This window comes from Varroa destructor, unplaced genomic scaffold (genome assembly GCF_002443255.2).
Source record: "Varroa destructor unplaced genomic scaffold, Vdes_3.0 BEIS01000006.1, whole genome shotgun sequence".
Taxonomy (NCBI): domain Eukaryota; kingdom Metazoa; phylum Arthropoda; class Arachnida; order Mesostigmata; family Varroidae; genus Varroa; species Varroa destructor.
The window spans coordinates 757994-778262 of NW_019211459.1; the positions used below are offsets into that span (position 1 = coordinate 757994).

Below are 20269 nucleotides of genomic sequence, written 5' to 3' on the forward strand. Positions count from 1 at the left end.
AACGTTATTTGACGCTTTTTCTCTCATATAACATAGACAGGCACAATGTGTACACCGGCTACACAGTTGTCACTCTTATGCTATGCTGCTATAGACTGGCATTATGGTGTTGTCTGTGGAAACGACGCCAGCGTATTTGGGGGAGTAAGGGATAGGCGAGGATTTACCACTCTCTACCTATCTATAATTTAGCTAATTTCATTATGCTGTACGAAAGGTTGTTCACCGAGATGTCGGAATATCGGTGGAGGACTCAAAATCAACGCAGAGTAAAATAGTCACCGGTCTTTAGCTATGACAGGTGTTTATCAGTATATATGGACCGGTCTACCATGGACCTGCTGACGAAAAAGACGTTCCTTATTTTCAAATCAAACCAGTACCCGTTATTTTAATCCCAAATAAGCAGAACCATCTCTTCTAAGAAATACGACAATACATATTCGTGTTCGCACATATGAGTTGCAAAAGTTTGGATATTTTGCATCTATATATATAGAATTACAGGTACATATAGTAAACGTACAAATCGGAAATTAAATCAGTTGACAACAACTGTTTCATCTTGCAAATACTAAAACACCCAGCTCATAGCAAAAACGATTTCACAAAGTTTTGCTTTGACATGAACTGTTTAGCATATATGGTGCTGCAACAACCCCTTATTTGAGGAACTACAGGGATCCATCTTTATTTCTTAGGGCCAACCATCTGAGATTTTCCAGTCGGCTAACCTGTTGGTGGATGTCCTAATTACTCTAATTGGTGTCAGCTTTTTCGGACTCTGCTTGATGGTGGCAATATTGTGCTAGCGTCAAGCTTTCTGTATCCGTAAAAAGTCGTTGTAATTATAGTGTCATTCCAACAAATGCTGCCGACTCCGCTGCATTGTACGGTAACATCTTGTCTACGTTAAGGGAAACTGTGCTAGCGAAATTAGAGCAAAAATGTAAAAAATATTCATTTTGAACAAAGCTAGTAAGATATGATTTCCACATAACTCAGTAAGCTGAATTTCTGGTCCGTTATTGCTTAGCACCTGTTTAAGTATGAGAAGAGAATGGAAGTTTTGAAGATAATCAACAATTCGGAGTTTAAGCTTTGCTGACTTATTTTTATTGACAATAAACAAGATTTTTTAAGTAGAACGTTAGTTGATAAAGTTCTCCTATAAGAACGGGGGCAGTTATGTCTGTTCCAGTCTTTAAGGCTAATTGTGACTCTGAAAGCCAAATGATGAAGGTTATTCAAACTTACGAGAAACTGGGCCGCTCAGTTTGCATTTTTATCGTGGCTTTTTACCTACGCCAAATTTACGTTCAACTTGATAATCTGACTTGAAAGAAGACTGTTGCTCGGTGGGTCGCTTCCTAAACAGTGACTGGAGCTTTTATGATCTGTAGTAATGCCTGAGCGAGGGAAATTTTGAAACAAGACGTCAGTGTCTGCGTGTGGGTGTATATAGAGAAACACTAATAGAGTACACATACGATATTTTTATACGTAACGTTACATTCGGTTACATAGATTCTGTTTATTCATACCCGTGATAGCTTAATGGATAACGTATGATCTTATGTACACGTTATGCTGATGGTTCAAGTCCGGCCGGGCGGTGAATTGCCCGGGTGCTAGCCGTCTCTATTCTGACAGGGTGATGCTAACCGAAATCAGTATTGAAGACCGCAACAAATCTCTCCTAACTCTATTAAAAAATCTAAGGTTGTAAAGCGATATGACTAGACAACTAATATATTGATGATAGTAGGGATGTACACTTGCATACGATGTCAAAGGCAATTTTTTAGAAACCCAGTGACATTGTGTAAGAAGATAGGTAGAACGGATGTTTCGCTTAGAGCCCGGCAGCTGGTTTAGCTGACAACTAATTCGAGATGGGTCGCTTTTAAATGAACTTTTAAATGAAGTAACCAGACATAATTACATTAACGGAATCACCTAACCACTATGCGCTTTAATGATAACAATACAGAATTTGTAGATCTTTCAAATTTACTAGTCATGCATAAAATCCAGCTTTGATTTGCTATATATATATATCGATATATTACTGCGCCAGAGATGCTTTACCAAAGAGTCTTTCATGCGCTTACTTGCTTACTCGAAGATACAATAAAGATCGATTTAAAAATTCGAGAACATTAAAAGTTTTAAGATTTATTAGAGCTGTCTTTAAACATAACACCGAAATAGTTGCCCTCAGACTTTTTTTACGGAGTGCTCTATAAAGTATCGTCAATGGCTTCGACGATTCTCTATAAATATAAGATTCTTTCCTTTTTCTGCTTCGATTTCTCTCGTTCGTCTAAAATGTCCCTACTTCAATGCTCATTCGTTTATGAAACCAGAACGATGTTGTATCTGTTATAGTCCAGCCAAGTGCTTATTGTCGTTGCCTTGAGAAAATGGATGACAAATGTTACCGAGTGCCAACTCCCTTTTAATAGGCAGGGTAACATAAATAGAAAGGACCAAGTGTCCGAAGAGCCCAGCACAGGTGTCCTGGTATTACAGTGCGTTGCATGGCTGCGTCGCGAACACCAGTTCAAAAACAATGGAAACATTACGATAACGGCTGCTTTATTAATGGCGACACAATATGATACAATTGGAGTGGTATGTTGACGATAGTATTGGACTGGTGGGACAATACTATCGTCTTGTAACGTCGACACATTTCCAAATTGATATCGACGTTGTCAACCTAGTCAACGAACAAACAGCTGTGAATAACATTAATAACAATAATAATTATGTGACGTGTCCGCTCGCTGGTGGAAGCGTTCTTTGGCACAGTATGGAAATAAGCGCATACCCATTTCCACTGCGTAGTTGGACGACAATATGAGCTTGCTTGCAGGTAGAATTTGTAGTGGCAGCGGGATGTCCTGAAAGCAAAAGCCGCCACTTCACGATAACGGCCAGCCGCTTTAGCTGGAAGAGAGGAGACCTAAAAGGGGAGAGGTTGAAGCGCCAAATCCGCCTTTGTATTTGTGCCTGCTTACCTGTACAATGCTTATCTGTATAATACGTTACACTGTCTAGAAGATACTCATTCAAACAGTATAGGTGCTGGAGGTCCGAATAGAACGAGTAGATTTGTACTTTTTTTTTTTAACTTAATCGTATTATTATAATTTGACAGCTTCAAAACAAAAAAAAGAAACCGCTCATTGAGATGTCACTTGTCTATTATATTTAGGCGTTGGCTATATATACATATATAGATGACACGCGCATCAATATACACGTACTACAGAGAGTGTAAACGTCTAATTAGGTCATAAACTATTTGCAATTCGTCATTAAGTGCATATCTGCGTCTACATGTTACAGAACACATTCAGTGGACCTCTCCCGGCGCTATTTTCGGCTGTAAAATGTGCATATTCACGGATCAATAGCCCATGGCATTATCTTCTGCTGAGCTAACGTTCTCCATTGATCTACATATCACAATCTAAAAAACTGACCATTGCTACACTAACGTGACGGGGAGGTACGTCAAACCGCTTACGATGAAGTTGTCAATCGCAATTTTCCATATCTGCTAATTATTTTGTAATATGTGATACAAAGCACAATGGTCCTTAATTAATATTTTAGTTCACTATGTAACTAATATATGCAAGGAACTATCAATGTCGTTGGATGCAAACTAATAATAGCAGACGGAAAACATAATTGCAGGCCCATTACTGTTTACTGATCACAGAAAAATGCTGGTTTAATTCATCATGTTCTGCAGATTGTTATTATAATAGCATCTAGCAGACGCTATGTGGTACCTGTTGGTAGTAACTTCTCTGGCTCTTAGTCTGGGCAAAACCATTTCATCTATGGAATTCAGAGTACGTTTACTGGAAGTTGACCCATAGTTAGCAGAGTCGTTATTTTAAAACAGCGGAAATGTTTCATGCTCCAGTTATCGACCTGCTATTCTTAGTAAGTCATGTAAAAGCATGGGCCACACGTTTTAGAGTATAATTATTACTATTTAAAGTTAAAGTTACTACTTGTACTTTACAATTTTACCAGCTAAATATCTATGATAAAGACATTAAGCGTATGGCAATACTGCAGTCATTGATAACGTGGGTCTTACATTTTTTTGTAAATGAATAAAAACATTTATTAGCGCAGCTTGTGAACGAGACAGCGAAAAATATATATAGAGTTTAGAAAATATATAAAATAACATTTAGCAATATAATAGCGCGGTACGTTGGGCTACACCCGAAAAGCAAACCTATTGAACTTGCTTGGATTACGTCAAGGCATGAGCATCGATACTATTTCCTATATTTCCGAATATTCATCGTATCTCATTTTCGAAGTATTTCCGATATCAATTATAGAATACCTAGAAATAGGCATATAAGTAGATAGGGCTAATAAGGCTTTGTAATTACCAAACACTTAAAACAACTCTGTCATCGGGCTCAACGTCCCTGCTCATTGTACAATACATAGGTAACATATTTGGGCTAAACAAACATGGGATGAATTGAAAGTACGGAAACGTTGTTAGTAGCAGAGAGGCGTCAATTTTCTGTGCATCGGCTAGTGTTGAGCGAATTATCTTTTGTTTAGAGAATTATCTATTTATATAAAAATAATCGCTGATCTTTTCATTCATATCTAATAGTAATACGAAAAATAGTTCGGACATTAGTTCTGTTGATCGTGCTTGGATTGCACTGGGTCTAGATGACAAAGTAGCCGAAGTGCTAAGTTAAGCTTCAATAAAAGCCGCATTTAAGTTTCCTTTTTTCGAAGCGGATATGGAGCAGCAAATAATAGGTAGGTTGGCATTGATGTCGATTCCCCAGTGCTTCTTTGTCTTGAGATGTTCTAACTTGAAGTGGTGTATAAGCAAGTTGAAGCATGTCACGCTTAACTTCACGTTGTAAATAGCAAAATTGGCAGTAGCAAAAGGAGTATTACATATAAGTTAACGTTTTTGTGGCGTAACCACTGATGGATCCAGTTGCAATTAGCTTATAAAGGTAGCTGATTAATGCAACTATAGAAACAGTGGCTATGTCGGTGTCTTTGCCGATTCGAACCAGAGACCTTCAGCTACAGATAATCGACTAATTTATGAGAATATGCTATCGTATATCTCGATATTCATCTTCATTATATATGGTTCAAGGGTTATTAGATATACACGCAGTGATTCGAAATAGAAATCAGCTCACCTGTGATGAAATACAATCAAGTTCGAAGCCCCCTTTACTGAAGCAAGTAAGTAGGGCACAATAGGTTATGTTATAAAAATGACAACACTGGAGTACTATAAAGAGAAAAACCAACTAGTTAACAGAGGATTTTTCGTTTCACTGGGAATGTCGTCGTGAGGTCACTGTCACACGCAAATGCATTGTTTCCCTCGGTATCTCCTACACTTTCCCTTTTACCTTGAAACTATTACAAACTAAGAAGGCATTTGATCGGGAACGCATTGATGACGAGAAACAGCCAGGGCTCAAGGGCTCTACCGTCTGAAGTTGCGAAGAATTTTCGCTGTCTTCTTGCAATCATTCGTGTTGTGACTTCAGTTACGTCTTCATAAAACTTCCCAATTCACTTGCGTTCATATATTGGTCGTGCAGGACGTAAACTGATAACTGTGACGGAATAACACAAGGTCCTTCTACGTCTATGGCATATTTGTAGAAGGAACTAAGTTACTGATTAACTAAACCACCTAATATATACATATACAACTTTTCTAATAAAAGCCGTCTCTATTTTGTAAGCTTCAGGCGATATGCAAGTGGCAAAGGGATCGTCAACCCTTTCAGATACAGCTGCAGTTTTACACAGGGAACACATGCTAATTCAAGTGTCAGGAGCTGTTTTCAATCCAGTAATAATTCAATCCTATTTTTTATGCAGATATACGATTTGAGGTGTGTTAACGCATGTTATTATATTTCATACGATGCTATAACAACCGCCAACATTCTGAGATAAAAAAAAAGATGGGTCGTTGCATAGGTCAGTCGATGTTTGACTTTGAATGAAATTTCAGTTCCCAGATATAAATAACTATCTCACGTTGATGAGCCATTTTTTGATAGTCCATGCTTATAATCGATTGATTGATTAGATACATTTTGATCGTTCCAAATCATCTTCGATCGTTATAAATCGATCACTGATAGATATTGCCTCTTCGATCAAATTGCTTAAGGGTTTCAAGTCATAACAAAGTCATTATTTAAACAGTAGGAAATACTAGCCCGTTGAAGCTGAGACAGAATCCTATTTAAGAGGCGCAGCTTGCCTTAGGCAATGACCGCAATCTATTCTTATAAACAGAGCTTCTTCTTCGGGCACACGTAAGCTACACACTGGAAATGAATACCTTACACTTACACAATTCTTTGGGCCTCTAATACTAGCACAACTAATTAGAGATAAAAGTTTCAGTACAAAGAAAGCTTTTAGTGGATATGTTATTAGATCACAGCAGTTGAGTCTGTCTGTTTTATTTCAGCAAATGCCTTCAGGGCAGTCGATGCCGCTAGGTTTGACCATCTGAACCATTTTCGCAACTAAACATATTTCTCCCAGTATTTCTCAACATGAATTAGTGAGAGCCCTCAGTCTATGTGGTTTATAAATGAATATCATTCAAAAAATAGCCTTCAGACGCGAATTTATGTAGATACACTCGATATACTTATGCTGGATCCTTGCTTTTAATTAGACCTTGTACACTTGCAGGTTTTGTAAACATCAAAATTTGCAGTTCGCTAGGGGTTTTCTATGAGTTATCCAATTCTACTTATTATTTGGTAAGCATCTGCGCGTCTATCCGATAAGGGTAGGGAGGGAGCGAGGCTGATTTGAAGGAGGGCCTATGGGAGAAGGGAACTGGTCGTGATCTCAGCACGTCCTCTCCATAGTCTTTTGCCTTCGTGCGTATATACGTGAGCGTGGTGTGAGAGCACCCCCATGCGACGAGCCTGCGAGGACCATCATCAGTATCCACTAGTTGTTCCTGTACGAATATGCCTTTCGCCGACTCCGTGCATTGCGACTGCATAATAATGTCGTTGTCAAAGCGAAATTAGATGCTGCTCATTATTATATATTGTAATGTATATCGTGCACGGATATCGCATCGACTGTTCCTGTGGATCTTATATGGTTAGGTAACTTATTCAGATGGTCTTTACTAGACACATGAGCTAAGCAGTCGAACGTGCTCACATTATCAAACATAAAGAAACCCACGTTAGCAGTGGCGGTCAGGCGTCTGATCAGTAGACAAGTGCGATTAATACGTAATCGCCTCGGTGATTATAATGTTTTTTGACACTCTAAATTAATTGTTCATTATCAGCTGATGTCTGCATGATCGGTAAAATCAAGGAAGATCCATCTTAAATGTTTTGGTCGAAATGGTTCCAGTAAAAACATCAGTCTGTGCGTAGTGTGTGCTGTATCGGTGACTTCTCAGTTGCAGTACAAAAGCTGAACAAAAAAAGATCTGTATTAATAAGTTGTTGATAAACCTTTACGCGAACTATACGACCGGTAGTCGCTTTGGGATTGTTATAGGATGAATTGATTATTGAAATGATTCCCAAAACTTCGAGTAATTTATCTAATGGTACGGGTACTTGTAACGGTGCGCTTCTACTGATGTATCCGTTGATGATCTTCTTCACTACCAGCCAAGATTTCTGGCGAGAAGTTTTCATTTCTGCTTTGTCAGTTTAGGGTATATATATGTTGTGCCTCTTTTCGTGCGCTACTTACACTATAGTGGTTGGTGTCGTTTCTACCCATGTGGTTCGGTAGCATAGATCTGCTACGGCCATTTGACTCTCCTCAAAAATGTGTACCTTCAACTGACGATGATCGAGGTGTAAAAGTACCCTGAAAATAAGTCATCTTCCGAGACGCCTTAACAGGACACAGATTTTGGACGTGCTGCAATAATCGTGTCAAGGTAGGGTAGCTAACTACATTTCAAGAAAACGATCGAAAATTGAGCACTTCGATATGTCATCATAAAGGTTCCGTCATTGTATACTGATAGAATATAATTTTTAGTGATGTTTGTCATAAAATGCTGTTTGTCACAAAATTAGATTAAGATGTATACATAATAATAGATCACGTGTTGTGTTTACCTGGGCCTGCGTCATGCCACTGGTGGAAAACGTTGCTTAGGTAGCAATAGGCCGCACTGGCAAGAAGGTGGCAAACAGGCACATGCGGCAGTAATCCGCAGGCCAGTGCGGCATTAACTTAAGAAGTAATACTTCAATCAAAACAACAAACGAAGATCCTAAGTAAAAAGTTAACTTCTAGATTGTACCAATAGCTTTCAATGACAGTGGCTTTTTTGTCCAGAAAAGTTTCAAATAAACCGATATCGACCTCAGAAGCTGTTTTCAAATCGTTCCTCATAAACCTGCGGCTTTCAAAAGCTGCTTTCACAACTATAACGTTTGTCACAGGTAACCTCACCACCCGTATCCTAGCGTTCGTGTGATATTAGCGCAGTGACACACATACTGCCACTAAGCTTTAAACCCATAGGTCTGGAGTTCATGGAAAAGTATAAATATGAAATAGCCGTTACTCTTTGGAACTTACCATTGGTGCTATAATATTTCATCGAATAAGAACTGCGAATGTACAGGAAGTTGAAGCACTGTCCACTTGCCGTCAATAAAATCTACTAACCATAAAAAAAAACAACATATGACTAAAAAGGCCTTACGAGTTGCTTAACGATACGGTGTTCCAGCCAGTAAACTGAAACAATTAGATAAAATCATTTATTACTAAAATCAAGCGTGAAAGTATAGAAGAACAACAGGTAGGAAACAGGTAGCTATATTAGAGATTCATAGACGTTTTATAAGGTTCCGGTTTGGAATTTGTATTCGTAGTAACTTGGGCGTTAGAAACGTTAGCAGAATGCCAAAACTTCCCAAGTAAACCTTAAGTTACAAACTCAACTGACAATCAGGCAGCTGGTTCAGTGAACAGAAAACCTGAATATGATTATGTTCCGAAGATTGCAAAAAAAATTGTCGAAAACCTATGACACACGCATTTCTTGCAGCGATGCTAAAGACTAAGAGTTTTCTGTGGTAACGTACTCTAGGTAAACATGTTTATATCATTTTACATAATTTTCTGTTTGCAGACATCAAACTTGCTTCATTCTTTAGCGGATACGTTACATAGGTACTCATTTTAACATTTTGATTGCGAATCATTAGCTTTTAGGTATTTGGATCTATTACAGTTTGTTATTACCAACCTAAGCTAAAGGTTGACAAAGCTTTTTTTTTTTTTTTTTTTTTTTTTGTAAGGTGGTTAGTTCTATACGGGGAATGCTGAACTCAACGATTACTCCACAAACCGCTTATCTTGACTTATTGTGCCGATGACCTATACGAAACGCCAGATGTAATTCACATCGGTGGATTGCTAAAATGATATTTGTATAAGCTAGTAAAACAATTTATTGCCCTGATCTGTGTGCTTTCTATTTTTTTTTTTTTTAATATATACGCTTTGATTTTCTGCCTTTCTAAATGACGTTTCAGTATTGAAGCTGAATATTTTTACAGCCTTAAAGTTAAACTTTTTGCTAGTAATTGAACATGAGGAAAATACGTGCTGGATTAGCACACTACATACAGAGAATAACCATACTGAAACTAGCTTAAATGCTATATAAAAATGAAAAAAAATTGATATATCATACAGCTTTGGTATGCAATAAATTTTCAACACTTGTATTATTTTCTTCAAATAGCGTGATGCTTTTTTAAAGGCTGCGTTCTCTTTGAAGGTATCTGTATTTTTGAAAGTAATGCTTGCTATTTACTGTAATGCTTTCATTAGAACCATTGAAACCTATCACTGAGAATGTTAAAGGTAACAACTAACGTGGCTATTACCTAGAATTAGCATTTACCCAAAACGTTACCCCTCTCCCTATCTGTTCTAAGTAGAAGAATCTACCTATTCGAATATATGCAGACGAAAAACTAGAATAATATTGATTTTCTGATCAGCAATCGCAGTGTAAACAGCCACTAATAACTCAGATTACTATTGCCCGATATTACTATAGGGAAAAGCCAAACCAGCCAGGGTTTCAGAAAGAGAAAACTGTATAATAATCTACACTAGAGCAAAATCCGCGGACGCAAAAATATCCGTCCAAAATTACCAAAACGTTACGGCTTGCCAAAACTACATGTAAACCAACGTTGAGAAACAGCAACAGTAGTTCCTCACCTTTCGATAATATGTCGACGAGTGTAGCACTCTACATTTGCTTTAGTATTTATGCTGTTTTAAAGACGTGCAGTAGAGTACCCTTTACTCTCTAGAGTAAAACCCATGTTGAAGCCTAGTCATTCTTGATTGTCCCAAAAAAAAATTGGTACTCCATTCCCAAATTTGTACGGAAGTTACTTTCGTTTCGCGGTACAAGAAGGGACATGTATTTGGACAAGCAGCATGGCATAGGCCGGTTTTCGGACAGGAATTGACTTCAAAACTAACTTAGCGGGCCCGTCGACAATGCACCAAATGTAGATGAACTTAGAAAAAAAATTAGCTGAGTTTCAAAACATAAGTTGAAATAAGATAAGCCTAAACCGAAAATAACTAAAAACAAGATAATAATTAACTCAATTATCATTAGTGATTGATTATTACTGATTACGACGTACGGCATCGGCGCAGTGCGCTTCTGAGCCCGCTGAACCATCTGGTACATTGGTGCTTTGTTTTTTAGGGTGCATTATCGATCATTCGCCTTGAATAAAAAACAAAATCAAATAACTGGTGATCGCGGTCACGATTTACCTAATAAAGTGCCATTTTACCTTCGGATTTTGTGTCCATATAGAGGAATCAGTGCAAAGGCTAGGTATGAATTTGTTCATTGTGCGTATCGGGCTGCCGTTTGTCGATGCGTTATTATATGCGCTTCGTCGTTGTGCCCTATGCCGTACGCTGCATCCGACCTGACACCGAAATGCGGCCAGCTGGGACGGCCCCCGCATTCAGTGGAGCGAAAGTAACAGAGCATCAGTCGGGAACTGGCACTGCAATGGGGCCGTGACCCGCCTGCGTGAGCGGGCGTCCCCTGCCACGTTTGGCCTCTATTTGTTGTTTCTTCTTTTATCACAGATTCACCTCTAATTGTCCGCAAAGCGCCCTCGTCCACTTAGATTAATTAGAACGAAATAGGCAATCTTCACCAGCACCCACTTTATGCATCACGAAATTTGTAGATTTAATAAGAATTTTGCTTAGCTGATATTTAAGCGATAAACACCTTTTGTTCGCTTTGGAAGTCGTTTTTGCTATGGCAATATATTTATTGACAATTTCAATGGAATAAATGCGTTTACTTAATAAAGAAAAATTCAGCGAGCACAAAAGCGCTAAAAAATGTAGAGAACGGCTGGCCTTCGCCTGTCTGCTTAATCTACTCACACTTACTACGCTCTATGGCCCGGCCTAGAAAAGTTCATTTCCTCTTCAGTGTGCGTACCTCGCACTCTATCACTTTATATTAGCTTCGTAATAATTATAAATCCTTGTTTAGTTCATTAATTTTTGTTGAAAAACGCAACGGTCTATCTGAATTCTAAATGTTTCTGAGTTTAGGTACAAAAGCCTTTCGAATAATTAACGCAGAAGTAGCAAAAATTGTTCAAATTTTAAGCAAGCAATTTGTCCTTGGACCAACATTACCAAGCTAAAAAGTAGTTTCGTTCAGTTAAGAAATAATAGTATATTATAGTAGGGAGTCATGTATTCTTTAAAACCTATTCTGACTACTTTTAGTTCGTCCATATCATCCGTTCGAGACAATCGTTAAAGAAGCAAAGAGAGAGTATAGAATTTATAAAAAAAAAAAACCGTAAAATATACAAATGAACATAGAATTTATAATTGTAATACATGCGTACTACACCTAATTTGAGCATTTCATCTAAGTACTTCCTAGCAGCGGCATTAAATTTTTCCCCACGGGTTAATAAAGATTTCGGTGCTCACTGCCGCCGGTTTGTCACGATGGGCTGCCATTAAACTGACATAACAGATCATGAGTAGATAACGATTTCGAAACATTCATCGCTGCCCTGCGTATCGGAAAACTAGATTATGTCATAGAAAATTGTAACTTTAAATACTTTAATACCATATTGCTCTAATTTACAGTTATCCAGTCGTGACTTCTCTATTGCATAACAATAGGAAATATAATAACTATAATTTGCTTTATTATCAGCGCCTTTATATAGTGTTCAACCGATACGTATATCGATATATTTCTCGTAGCAAGCACGGGTATACAAGTGCACTGAAAGGCAGTAAGGAATATGGCTTATGAAATGAAGACCCACGAAACTAAGTAGAGTTCAGATACAGGTAAATCGTATCATAAAGCTGCCCATGTTAAAGTAGTTTAGTAGATTTCCTTGGTTCTTCAAAATTTTAACATGGTGCTTGTCTCCATAGCAGTCCGTATTAACTTCCACAGCTGGTCCCCAAGACACAAATGACGAAGGTGGGCCAAATTGTGTTTATGGATATTGTTAGCTGCTTTAGTTTATGCTGATATGATTGGAAATTATGAACTGTTTCATAGCTATCACGAACTAAGTAAATCGTACTGAAGTATTGTGACAGTCAGTAATATGTTTATTAAAAAGCAAAATTAACGACATTATGAGATCTTATAGGTCGTAGCCATTATGTGCTAGGACACCAGTGTTGAATACTGCATAGTGTAAATAGCGTACCGTGAAGAATCCTCATTCAAGGTCATATTAAGAGCCTATATATTCCGTCGCTGTCAGCGTGTGGTCAGAATACTGGATGCTTTTTATTCTAGCTTAAACTTCACACAGCTAGAAAAAAATAGGTCTTTGCAAATTTCGGTTCAGCTGTTTTTACAAGAAAAATACCCTTGTAATATGTTCGTAATACGATGAATTGATATCCTATACTTTTAAATCAGTTAAAGTTTGGTTGATGTGTGTCTGATTATGTCAACTACTCAATAATTTTTTTAATGTTTAGCTATAAGCTTGGATGAATCAGGACATGCAAATGGCACGCCCGGGGCAAGATTCATCGTCAGCTAAAATTTGCCCAGTGGGTTAAAAAGAAACTTAAAAGTGAATCCTTTAAATAGTTACTTTAACAACGTTTAAGAAGGTGTGGGAAATTTAGCTACAAACACCATTTGCTATTTCGTACCTTGTACACCGGGCACGAAAAAGGGATTTGGCGGGAAATTTGACCACCTCCATTTTCATCCGCGCCATGGCGTTGAATATAAAGCGGCTTCATACTTATATATATGGCTTTGAAAGTTAAGATGAATTACACCGTAAGCTGATAGAATGACCGTAACGTAACAGTTTAACCATGGCGCACCGCGACGATCTGTTTGCACTGGAAATACGGCCATGTTCAAGACATGAATTAAAACAGAATAACCGAATAATTAAGACAGTATAATGAAATTGGGTAATAGGATAACGCAGTTAAGTAATTGATAGATTGAAGGAATGCGGTGGCTTTACTGAAATACTTTAATAGAAAAACTACATTAAAAAAAACCGCAATACGCCAGCTTGATGGATAAAGCACTAACGGATTTGACCTCAAGACTGGCCTTTAGAGTCAGGCCAGGACTATCTTTGAGCTGGATTAGGAAACTGTCATCATGGCACAGCTTGAGTGATGCTACTCGGTCCTGTTCTTATTGAAATGCGACATGCCTTACCAAGCCTCTAATTGCGACAGTCGGTAGCAGCATCATACAGCTGCGGTTATACCCAAAATCGAGCCTTCTGACTTTTTCATAGAAACCCGTTAAATTTAAGATAAGCTTCTTTTGACTGGATAATACTTTTGACTTAAATCATAGACACTGGTAGGAGCACTATTAACAGCTAAATTAATTATTTTCAGTCATCGGCCCTTGATACTCGACATTGTTCTAGTGGAAGATTCTATCCCTAACTGATTGTTTTTGTTGCATCATTGCTTCGTTCCCCGCATCAGTTGGCTGATGTGCGGCCAGTCTGACTTCATTAAGGTTCATTAAGGTTAAGCGACCATATCATAGACTTGATGCCGCAGAAGTTGGTTCGTTAACCGAAGAGGTCTCACTTATAATTAACGATGCACCAAATTTGCACGATATTTCCTCTAAGAATGTATTATTAATTTTTTTTTTCAAACTATTCATTTCAGATGTGAGCATTTCGAGAAACCGGCTGCCAACTAATGTCTTCCAATGTTTTCGTCTGCCATCTTCCGTCACTGCGACCCCCTACTGTCTAGAAACTGTTTCGGCCTTCCGTGAATTCCGTGTTCTGCACGATTTCTCTCATACACGAAAATTGTAATGGAACCCATAGAGTGAATGAATTCTTCTTATAACTGCTACGCGTTTTTAATACGGGAAGGATATCCCGCTGAAATCTATAATAAAAATAAAGGAAAACGTAAATGGACATCTATGCCATTTGACAAAGGGTACGCAAAACATAGCAATTCGCGTAACAATCTGCTATGAGTAACATTATCTACTAAACTAGATGCACAAATAGGTCTGCTGGCTGAAAAATAAATCATTGTCGACAGTGTATGACACCATTGCGATAAGGAGATCGATTAACGAGCATCTGTTACAAGATGGCCGCTTTCTGGAAATTTTACTATTATATCGTTGAATTGCGTCTAAACATACCTATGTGCCGACTTATTATTTGGCTTTTATCTGCTCAGTCAGCCTAATGCTGTCCATAATAGTCATTTCATATTCGCGAGTGGCTGTAAAACTGGTACAACGCAAGACGAAATCCTTTTTGATCATAATCCACTCGCTTCAGCTTCCTGATTTTGGGTCCAAGTCGACGCACTCACGGATCTGTCTCACCGTCCTCACTTTAGTTCGTTAAAGAACACGAACTTAATAGATTAACCGATTGTAAGATAACCTGGAAGCATTGCATTATGTACTAGAATAAATGTAGGCCAATCTAAATTTCTCTCCCTAATTCATCGATACGATATGGTATTAAAGCCACTACCCCAATTAGCCGTTTCTCAGATATTTACTGCAACTGAAACATTGTGCTCAGGGTTCTCTCTGACTCCTCTATGAAGACAATGTGTCAGTTTATCATAGTAAAAATGCAACGATGAAGGAACCGAAAATGTTTATACATCCGTTCACACTTGAGACTGCGCAGACCTAATAATGACCTCAACATGTTCAGAGCGTAACGAGCTTATAGAAGAGTCAGCATTCTCGGGCCCGATCTGTCGTAGCTGTTCTGACTGATTTTGACAAAGCATTCAGATAAGCTTCTGTCCTACATACGTAAATACAGTTATTGATAACGCTAGTTAAGTAAGGTGCACTCATTGGCTGGCATGGCTACGTGTATCGCTGAATCAATGTGAAGACAGGGAGATTCGACGTTACATGCGTACGATCGTCAAAGAAAAGTCGTGGCGATAATAATTGGATGCAATCAAGCTCATGTTTCGCCTCTTGCCATCTGGAGGTAATAATAGCTTCGCTAGTTCTACGTTACACGAATTCTCACAAAAAACCTCAACCACTTCCTCGAACTTCAGCCAACGCCTTCCACTGATGTCGTCGGTTCAACGTAGAAACATGTTTGCATCGTTTAAGGTGAAGATAGCATAACATAATAATCAATTGATAGTTATCGTTGATCGTCTAAGTAAGGCAGATAAGTTGAATTTTAAAATTAAATTTTAAAATTAAAAAAAGCGGAAAAATCCAAACGGACCACTAAAGTCAAATTTGCATTTTTAGGCTTTTCCGAATAGAGAAAAATATCGAGTGACTCTAATATGGTAATAATTGATATTTAGCTCAAACAACCATATTTCGCTAGCTTCTCTGTCGCTATTATATTAAATATTTTTCAGTATAGCGGCACTTGATCATTCAAAGAAAACGAGTATTTATCAATATAAATAATGACTATGATCGTTTGGTTGATATATCGCGTATAAAACTTCTTCTTGATGTAAATGCCACTGGATTAAGATCTGTGAATACGACCTAGCAATGATATTCTTGAAGATGGCCAATTCACGTTAAACAATTCTTCTGTGAAGTGCGACAGCTTACACCAGACGCATGGTTTGTCATTGTGACTAGGGTATACTCTAACTTATTCACGTTTAATACAACTTTGATATGTATAAGTTGTACTGTTTTATTGGTGGTCCCTAAAATCATTCACAATGATATTCTGGGAAAACTAACGTCTCCCGATGTTCAAGGTTGTGCTTAATAGCTATTTTTAATTTCGATCCTTTCTCAAGTCTCTTAGATGACCTCAATATAGAAAGTGCACTATAAATGTTTTAATGGACCTTTGCACACTACAGGACAGCTAGATAAACAGTTGCTTTGAATGGCATATAAGCCATGAATAGTTGCTCATCTACACGAGATATTTTGTTGAGGAATTTCAGCTTCACATGAATTATATTACGGATTGAAATACGGAATACCTAGGTGTTGGTGTTGCTAATTTTTATAGCCAAGTCTGCACATACCAAACCTGGGTGAGGTACATACCAACCAGATGCTTATGCTCTATTGCGGTTCCATTAACTAACCGAAAAATTGAATATAATGTGCTGCAGGCGGGCGTCTCAAATATTCCGGGTTCCGCAGACAGTGGAGCTTGCGGTCTGATGGAGAGCCCGGCAGGCCAAACAGCACTTGGAACACCGATGCTGAACGTCCTGGGTCCAGTGCTTAAGCATGGAAGTGTCGATAAATTCCCAGATCCTTCCGACCATTTACTTCTTAGCGATGCCACTCCGGTCGGTGAGTACAGACACTAACTCTCTATGTAAATATCGAGACATGCAAATATATTTCATTCTTTCACGGCCACACTCCTTTACCCTAGTCATCTCACTCTTCGCATATATAACTGAGATACGAAAGGAAGGATTTATACTACAGATATATTAGAATGCAGCTGCGATATAAATATTTCCTGATAAGCAGCAGTCATGTAAAAGACTTTTTGAAGACTAGAATTGGTGGTTGACGACCCATCGTACCGAGACCAGACCCAATCGCCGTTGTTTGTAGTTTGCATTTATACATCACTTCCTTAGAAACCCAAAACGTAACTACTATGTGTAACAAGCCCATTTAAATAGACAGATATTGACTTAGTTACAATTGTTGTTGTGGCCAACGAGATCGTCGAAGTTATAGCTTTGACGATTACGAATACTACGTCCTCTAATTGAAGACCAAAACAAAAAAGGAACGATTCGGGTTTTTTGGATGACGGAAAGAAGTGGATTTCTGGGGCGTTGCCTGCTAGATGACTAGATAGGTTTTGAGCTACTATCATCAGAGGAGGGGTTTGTCGGAAAAAACCTACCTGAGTCGGTTTTACTCTAAGTTACGCCCACACCCAGGGTGGAGTGCGGTGTAGATCGCAAGTAAATGTAAACGACAGCGGACGATGGCGGCGGCATCGGCGAAAATGATGGTGAACGAGCAGAAGCCTATTAACCGATAGGCGACACTGCCTGGTTAGCGTAGGCAACCTAAGAGCGTCAGCATGATTGTGTTGATTTATATAGTACGAGCATAGTATCTCCATCTTACCGATGTTATCGTAGAGGTTCCAGAAAATGGATGCCAGGCCTTGTTGCCTTATGACCGACCTTTAGCTGAGACCACTGAACGAACTGCCTGGATCTATATCCGAGTCATCGTGATGGAAACTCGCAGCAAGCGGAAAGGTAGCCTGGATATGACGATAGTTATGTGTGTATTCGAAGTAATTTTAGCATATGGGTCTTGCTTTTTTAATAAGCATATATATCGAGCAGTGGCAACTGTGCGGGAACTGAGCTTACTGGGAACAGATAACCGACCCGAGCTCGTTCTCCCTTACTGCTACGCAGGGCATTTTTAATGAGACGACGAAAACATTCTACTTCGCTCCGTCTCTTACTGAAACCAGTTATAAGAAAATGTAAAAGGTTTTGTTCGCTACTGATTTAAATGGTAGCAGTCAATGAAATGCTTTGAACTACGTACCCCTTTGTGGGCCTAGTGAAAAATCGCTGAAACGGTACTTTAAATGTTACGTTATAACTCTGCAGAGATTATCTGTACAGCTGTAGTTTCGGCAAGGCGATAACGGCATTCTGAAGCAAGAAAACACACAGCAGAATTAAGTCCTAAATGTAAGGCTGTAGTTACCATAGCATGGTCCTGTCTGTAAAAATGGCCGGCGATTAAAAATTATCCATTTATCCGAATACGATCCCAACACAACAAGGTGTCATGTTTGATGCGCATGTCAACAGGCATAATAGAACGATAAGGGTTACTGAACTAGGTGACTATGCAGGCGATACCCACACGTGGCAAGCATATGTATACGTGTCAGCGATCGTTGATCGCTGGTAAAAAAGGATCATATAAGAACATAATATCGTTTTGAAATTTTTTTTATTGATTATTAATGAAAACTTACAGGTGACATTCTGCATTTCAACATTTGAATAACGTCCAGGCTTTCCCGTAATTGCGTAAAAAGGCAAACTCAAAACCATGAAGTGCCTTAGCTCTTGCTCAGTGACTATTTTTTAAAATAATGCTAACATTAATATCTATTAATTAGGCTATTGAATTTGAACCGAGTGCCCATCGCCACACTCCTAGTCCGCGCTAGATATATTGAAATTGCTAATTATCATATATCGTATATTAATATGTATAGTGTACTGGAGTTAGCATCCTAGGCTGGTTCGTGAAGGAATCCCTCAAGCGCGCCTAAATATGAACGCTGCTTCATGTTGCTGGATATAGCCTATTCTACGGTGGAATATAGGACGATTTATTCCACTGGTACATTCAGTTGAATAACTTTGTCATAGACATGGATTGTTATTATTATTACTATTATTATTATTATTATTATTAAATAGCTAAATACAACTATGTTAAGTTAACGTTGACGTTGACCGTATCAATTATTTTTTGGATATTACCAATTGATACTTGACGAATGAGATTATACAAGTAACTTCGATATATATCAAACTATTAAATAACTTGAATGGCTAGCCACATTAATAACTCATGCCTAACGCCATGAGTATCTTCTTTGTTTACTACTATCGCACCAAGACATTTTTGTTCTGAAAAAATATCATTATGACAATTTTATTTGGTTACCTTTTGACGAATTTATGGTGACAGTGAACTTACATGCGATTCGATTGCAAGGTAAACTTGATATTATGAAGTATTAGTTGGCAAATCTAAGTTGGCCACTTCGTACGCTGCTAGAGTAAATCGACACGAATCTCTCAGTTTACAACTTGGGAACCTATAATAGTATAACAGAGTGAAAATTTGCCTAGCGCTACCGTTAAAAATAATCGGTGCTACAGGGTAAGGTAAACTGTATCAGTCTATTTGTCAAGGGTTCTTTCTTTATGTGCTCGAAATTGGTCTACCACGATTTATTCACTTCTGAGAAAATATCGACTAAAGGCACCTATGTGCTTGAGTGTCAAGCCGTACCTGCATTAAGCACTGTTAAGGTCCAAGGGGCATCTGTTTGATTTTCATAAGCTGGACGAATACTCTTATCCACTTGCTTATCGGGTTTACTATTGAGATTTTATATTTTCAAAAAGATCAACCGAAACTGTGCACGTGATACGATAGGAGTCGATTATGATTCGTATTTTCCGACTCTTGCGGGTAGTGGCGGTGTCGTGGGGTCCCTATTGAGCCCACAGTGGAGTGGCCTCTTGGCTTGTTGTCTGTTATCGTCCGAAGTACAGCGACTTTTGGGTGTCGTGACGACGGCATTGCTTCGAAAAGGCATGCTGGTCGATTTGGCGTGAGCGAAAGGGTTCTGAGAAAAGGCTAGTAAATCTTATTGTAAACCTCGAGCCTGACAATTTTTCTGAACTGTCATCTCTTACTATTGAATATAAATGTGATTAGAACAGAACAACGCATCAGGTTGAATCACAATGGGGAGCTGCCTTGGTTTAAATGTACTAACAACTTTAACGTTTTTCTCATACTTTATTCCGACTTGTAAATTTTGCTTGTAAATCGTTTAAGCTCTATAAAAAATGGCCAGTCTATTATATGAATACTTTA

General features: G+C 38.4%; 1 protein-coding gene across 7 annotated transcripts in view; it reads left to right on the plus strand.

Annotated features, from left to right (window-relative positions):
* Positions 1–7842: 7842 nt before the first annotated feature.
* ATP8A (ATPase phospholipid transporting 8A1) overlaps positions 7843–20269 on the plus strand; it is a 58930-nt gene continuing 46503 nt past the window's right edge. For 6 of the 7 annotated variants that reach the window (XM_086993605.1, XM_086993608.1, XM_086993610.1 and 3 more), the window contains exons 1-3: positions 14558–14589; positions 15700–15757; positions 16750–16936. In XM_086993605.1, coding sequence (XP_086849731.1) covers positions 14573–14589; positions 15700–15757; positions 16750–16936 — 262 coding nt within the window. In that variant the 5' untranslated portion in view covers positions 14558–14572. Of the gene's footprint in view, positions 7994–14304; positions 15758–16749; positions 16937–20269 lie in introns of those variants that run through there. The other variant, XM_022812650.2, reaches the window with a different exon arrangement.